Source organism: Pollicipes pollicipes, unplaced genomic scaffold (assembly GCF_011947565.3).
Source record: "Pollicipes pollicipes isolate AB1234 unplaced genomic scaffold, Ppol_2.1 Scaffold_6052;HRSCAF=7182_pilon_pilon_pilon, whole genome shotgun sequence".
NCBI lineage: Eukaryota > Metazoa > Arthropoda > Thecostraca > Pollicipedomorpha > Pollicipedidae > Pollicipes > Pollicipes pollicipes.
The window spans coordinates 16,856,930-16,862,503 of record NW_023596805.1 but is presented as its reverse complement, the minus strand read 5'-3'; the positions used below and the strand labels follow the sequence as shown (position 1 = coordinate 16,862,503).

General features: G+C 64.4%; 1 protein-coding gene across 1 annotated transcript in view; it reads right to left on the bottom strand.

The window, feature by feature from the left end:
* LOC119104297 (basic salivary proline-rich protein 2-like) overlaps positions 1–2,208 on the bottom strand; it is a 14,359-nt gene extending 12,151 nt beyond the window's left edge. Inside the window, exon 1 of the mRNA XM_037227994.1 lies at positions 2,077–2,208. Within this exon, the coding sequence (XP_037083889.1) occupies positions 2,077–2,208 (132 nt within the window). The remainder of the gene's footprint in view (positions 1–2,076) is intronic.
* Positions 2,209–5,574: the final 3,366 nt, after the last annotated feature.

Below are 5,574 nucleotides of genomic sequence, written 5' to 3'. Positions count from 1 at the left end.
CCCCTGGGGCGAGGCGTCAGGGCGTGCCGACAGGAGGGGCTGGCCGGATAAAGACCCCCATGGCGAACAATAAGACCAGCCACGTGCCAGGTGCCCGTGATCTCCATGTCTCCGTCGCCTCCCTTCTGGTACTTTTTCCAATATCTCCACTTCATGGACGTTCCCATTCTTTCTGCTTTCAGCATCCACCTGTTCTATTCTCACTCTTCTCATTGTCGACGATATCCATATATTTTTGCCGTTACCTAGCGTCTATTTTGTTTTGTTTTTTGCTCTCGTTGTATGATTCTGCAATTTTTTCAACACATTTGTTTTTTGTACCATTCCACATTGTCGTGTCCCCTTCCCTCCGCCTCCTCCCGCTGTGTACATACGTACATCATCTCTCCGCTTTCGCCGCCGCCGCCGCCGCCGCCGCCGCCGCCGCCAGGGACGGTGGCCCGTCTGTCCGGCCGCCGCCCGAGATATGACATCTCCGAGGCGGCTGGCCGTGAAATCGGGCTGCCGGCTGCTCCGATTGATTCACGGAAGCCGGCGCCGCGGAGCCGGCAGGTCATCCGTGGTCCGGTGTGAGCCCCGGAGCCGGCAGGGTCATCCGTGGCCCGGTGTGAGCCCCGGAGCCACCAGGGTCAGCTGTGGTCCGGTGTGAGCCCCGGAGCCGGCAGGTCATCCGTGGTCCAGTGTGAACCCCGGGGCCACCAGGGTCAGCTGTGGTCCGGTGTGAGCCCCGGAGCCGGCAGGTCATCCGTGGTCCAGTGTGAACCCCGGGGCCACCAGGGTCAGCTGTGGTCCGGTGTGAGCCCCGGAGCCTCCAGGGTCAGCTGTGGTCCGGTGTGAGCCCCGGAGCCGGCAGGTCATCCGTGGTCCGGTGTGAGCCCCGGAGCCGGCAGGGTCATCCGTGGTCCGGTGTGAGCCCCGGAGCCGGCAGGGTCATCCGTGGTCCGTGTGTGTGAGCCCCGGAGCCGCCAGGGTCATCCGTGGTCCGGTGTGAGCCCCGGAGCCACCAGGGTCAGCTGTGGTCCGGTATGAGCCCTGGAGCCACCAGGGTCAGCTGTGGTCCGGTGTTGGCCCTGCAGGCCGGGCCGCGGCGGTGGGCGGCACGGTCGCGGGGGTCGGCGCTCCGCCGGACTCGTGGTGACGCGCGTGAGGACGGCTCGGGTGGGCTGCTGACAGCGCCACTCGCTGGGCCCCGTGGGTTGACGCCTGCTGGCGGCCTGAGGCTGGCCGCCCAGCCCGGCGCCTGTGTGCGGTGTCTTTCCAGCAAACGATCTGAATGTCCAGCAAATCCAGCCGTTATAAATGAGTCCAAATCCAATCGTTATAAATGAGTTTTTGTCGTCGTTGGTTGCTGTTGGCTTCCACAGTTTGCTAGCGGTGTGCTTTACTGCTCTGTTTCCCCTTTGGTTGCTCTTGTCTGCTCTGCGGTCGGCTAAACAAGCGCTTAGGCAAACCGCGACCTCTGTCTCCCTCTCACGATCGTTGACAGAGCTGTTAGATTATCGAGTTACCAATGACTCGCCCCAGGTCGGTCTCAAAGCGCCGAACCCCACACTACGAGGGACACAACCGCGGAGAGTTTCGTGAATGAGTCCGGTGCCAGGTGTGAGCCTCCGCTCAGACGCACGGCAGGCGGTCTGTTGTCTCCCGGGTGGAGGGCACCCCCTTTCAGCGGCACCTGTCCCACGTGCGATGCGGGCCATTTACGGCGGGCGCCGTCCCGGCGGGCATCATAAGACGGCACGGGGGCGGCGCTGCGAGTCCCCCTGCATCGGCTGCGAGTCCCCCTGCATCGTCTGCGAGTCCCCCTGCATCGTCTGCGAGTCACCCTGCATCGTCTGCGAGTCCCCTGCATCGGCTGCGAGGCCCCTGCATCGGCCGCGAGGCCCCTGCATCGGCTGCAAGTCACCTGCATCGGCCGTGAGTCCCCCCTGCATCGGCTGCGAGACCCCCCTGCATCGGCTGCAAGTCACCTGCAATCGGCTGCGAGTCCCTCTGCATCGACTGCGAGTCCCCCTGCTTCGGGCCGCGAGTTCCCCTGCATCGACTGCGAGTCCCCCTGCATCGGCTGCAAGTCACCTGCATCGGCTGTGAGTCCCCCTGCATCGACTGCGGGTCCCCCTGCATCGACTGCGGGTCCCCCTGCATCGGCTGCGGGTCCCCCTGCATCGGCTGCGAGTCCCCCTGCATCGGCTGCGAGTCCCCCTGCATCGGCTGCGAGTCCCCTGCATCGGCTGCGAGTCCCCCTGCATCGGCTGCGAGGCCCCCTGCATCGGCGTGACGTGGCGTGACGTCCTGCCAGCTGGCGCGGGGGGGACGACACTGTATGCCGTGCGGCGTCCTATCGGGGATGGAATATTCCGGCACGTTTGTTTCTGCCGGATACCCGGCTTGCAATCAACGCCCGTGGAAGCTGTCCAATCGGACAACAATGCGTCACATGTAGGGGGGCAGCCCCTGGCCCTTTGGCCCGTGCGAAGCGGTCTGAGAGTTGGCTGACGCCGAGCACGTTCGGCTCCGCAGTGCCCCCACGAGCTCGCTGGCTGCTGCCCGCCCCCTCCCCCTCCCCTCGCCCCACCCGAGGAGCTCGCTGGCTGCCGTCTGCCCCCCCCCCCTCCCCTCGCCCCTCCCGCTGAAGGCCTGGCAACAGCCCCAGGCAGCCCTGAAGCGCTTTCAAAGTGGCCGGAGATTGATTCGTCGAGCTGGGGCCGATACACAGTGACCCTCCGCAAAATCGTCTGGCGTCAGATCATGGCAGCATGTTGACAGAATTGATCGCGCCATAGGGCGCGTGATTGGTGAGCGCCAGTGCGGAGCGGACGGCCTCCCCCCCCCCCCCTCCCCCGCCCCCTACCGTCCGTGACGGGCCGGCAGTCAAGAGCTCATTCCAATTCGCTGACACTAGCGACGGAAGTTCATCTCTATTTCCTGGGAGTGGCTGGGCGGACCTTGCCTTCACCTTTGTGAGTCCAGAGGTGCGGCTCCCGGGAAACTGCTGGTGATGCCCGGCTGGGACCCGAGAAAGGGCCTTCGTTCAAACCCTTAAAATGCTCTTAATTAGGTCACGGCTGTCCGGAGTGGGAGAGGTCGACCGTACCCGAGGTCAGCGTGCCATCTTCCACTCTGGCACTCCTTCCTTGGCCAGTTATCCATGGGCCGTCGCGAGAGCCAGGGTGGGAGTGCCGTCAGCTACTCCGGCATTCCCCCCCCCCCCCCCCTAATCCTTGGTTTGTGGACGGGCGTGGTGCCGTGCCATACACCGAAGTGGATCGCTCTAGAAAACAAGACGGAAACACCAGCACGGGGACAGAGCGCGAGCACGGTGTGATCAGGTTCACGGACGGCAGTGACCTCACGGACGGCGTTAACCTCGTGTCTGACTGGTCACGTTTGACCCGAGCCCTCACAGATGTCGCGAGCGACCCGGAGCGTGTCCCACCCCGCTGTGGGTGCCCTCCCTGGTCTGGCTGAAGAGCCCGGAGCGTGTCCCACCCCCGCTGTGGGTGCCCTCCCTGGTCTGACTGAAGAGCCTGGAGCGTGTCCCACCCCCGCTGTGGGTGCCCTCCCTGGTCTGGCTGAAGAGCTCTGAGCGCGTCCCACCTCCGCTGTCGGTGCCTTCCCTGGTCTGGCTGAAGGGTGGCGCTGGACGCGCTCGAGCGTGTGGCAGCTGGAATGCCGGCTGTCGGCCGCCGGGGACGGGCGGTTTGATCAGCCCCGGTGCCCTCGTTGGGCGTCCGTCGAGCGTGACTGGGTCGGCAGTGTTCAGACGAGCCGGCCGTTTTGGGGCCAGTCTCCGGCCGGATGTACGCCCGCCTGCAGAGAACGGCTCCCTGAGCACTTTCCTATGGGATCGCTCGATCGAATGGCATCTGAAGCGATTTGTATTTGAGGTGCAGTCGTGTGCGAAGCGTTTTGACGATTGCTGTCAGGAGGAAGTACCTGGCCGCCCATTTTCACCCCAGCGCACGCTGATTTGTGACGCTCTGCTGACTGACTGGACTGTTGAGCCGTCTCAGGCGATAGGCGACGCTCTGCTGACTGACTGGACTGCTGAGCCACCTCAGGTGATAGACGAGACACATTGTCAATCAGCGGATCAGAGGCCAATCAACGGCACTGGAAGCCGAAGAAATGCTGGATATGAGACGATCGTTTCTGCTGAAACCTGCGGAAAGGAAAGGCTCTAGTGACAGCTTTTTTGGTAAGACATTTAAAACAATCTCCGAATGCCGCACTCCGAAAGAAGAGCTTAATCTCTTCACATGGACATCCTTCTACGGCATAGTTTTTGCTCACCGCCAACCTTCTGCTACGACTGCTGTGCTCGTGCAGACGAGCAGGTGTGCAAATCCAGCCCCGTACCGGCCAACGGGACTGGCCGCACTGGACTGTCGCCTGCGTCTATCACACACCGGCTGTCTAGCTGTCCCGTGCGGCTGTCTAGCTGTCCCGTGCGGCTGTCCAGCTGTCCCGCGCGGCTGTCCAGCTGTCACGCGCGGCTGGCCAGCTGTCGCGTGCGGCTGTCCAGCTGTCGCGTGCGGCTGTCCAGCTGTTCCGTGCGGCCGCCCAGCTGTCCCGTGCGGTTGTCCAGCTGTCCCGTGCGGTTGTCCAGCTGTTACGCGCCGCTGTCCAGCTGCCACGTGCGGCAGTTTGCAAACACTGAGCTGCGCCGAGTTGCTGACGCTCAGTGTTTGCAAACAATAGACCTGGTGCACCTGTCGGGGCTACTGGCTTCACCGTGTACACTTCTGCGTATGCACCGGCTCGTGGCTGTGACCTGAGGCAGGACCGTTCTGGCGTGACCTGAGGCAAGGTCGTCCTGGCGTGACCTGAGGCAGGACCGTTCTGGCGTGACCTGAGGCAAGGTCGTCCTGGCGTGACCTGAGGCAGGGCCGTCCTGGCGTGACCTGAGGCAGGACCGTTCTGGCGTGACCTGAGGCAAGGTCGTCCTGGCGTGACCTGAGGCAGGGCCGTTCTGGCGTGACCTGAGGCAGGACCGTTCTGGCGTGACCTGAGGCAAGGTCGTCCTGGCGTGACCTGAGGCAGGGCCGTCCTGGCGTGACCTGAGGCAGGGCCGTTCTGGCGTGACCTGAGGCAGGACCGTTCTGGCGTGACCTGATGCAAGGCCGCTCCGGCGTGACCTGAGGCAGGGCCGTCCTGGCGTGACCTGAGGCAGAGCCGCTCTGGCGTGACCTGATGCAAGGCCGCTCCGGCGTGACCTGAGGCAGGGCCGCTCTGGCGTGACCTGAGGCAGAGCCGCTCTGGCGTGACCTGATGCAAGGCCGCTCCGGCGTGACCTGAGGCAGGGCCGCTCTGGCGTGACCTGAGGCAGGGCCGCTCTGGCGTGACCTGATGCAAGGCCGCTCCGGCGTGACCTGAGGCAGGGCCGCTCTGGCGTGACCTGAGGCAGGGCCGCTGTGGCGTGACCTGATGCAAGGCCGCTCTGGCGTGACCTGAGGCAGGGCCGCTGTGGCGTGACCTGAGGTAGGGCGTCTCTCGTATGACCCGACTCGCACCCAGCGTCCAACGGCAGAATAAAGCCGCACAGACTCCATGCGTCGTCTGGCGAGTAAGGCT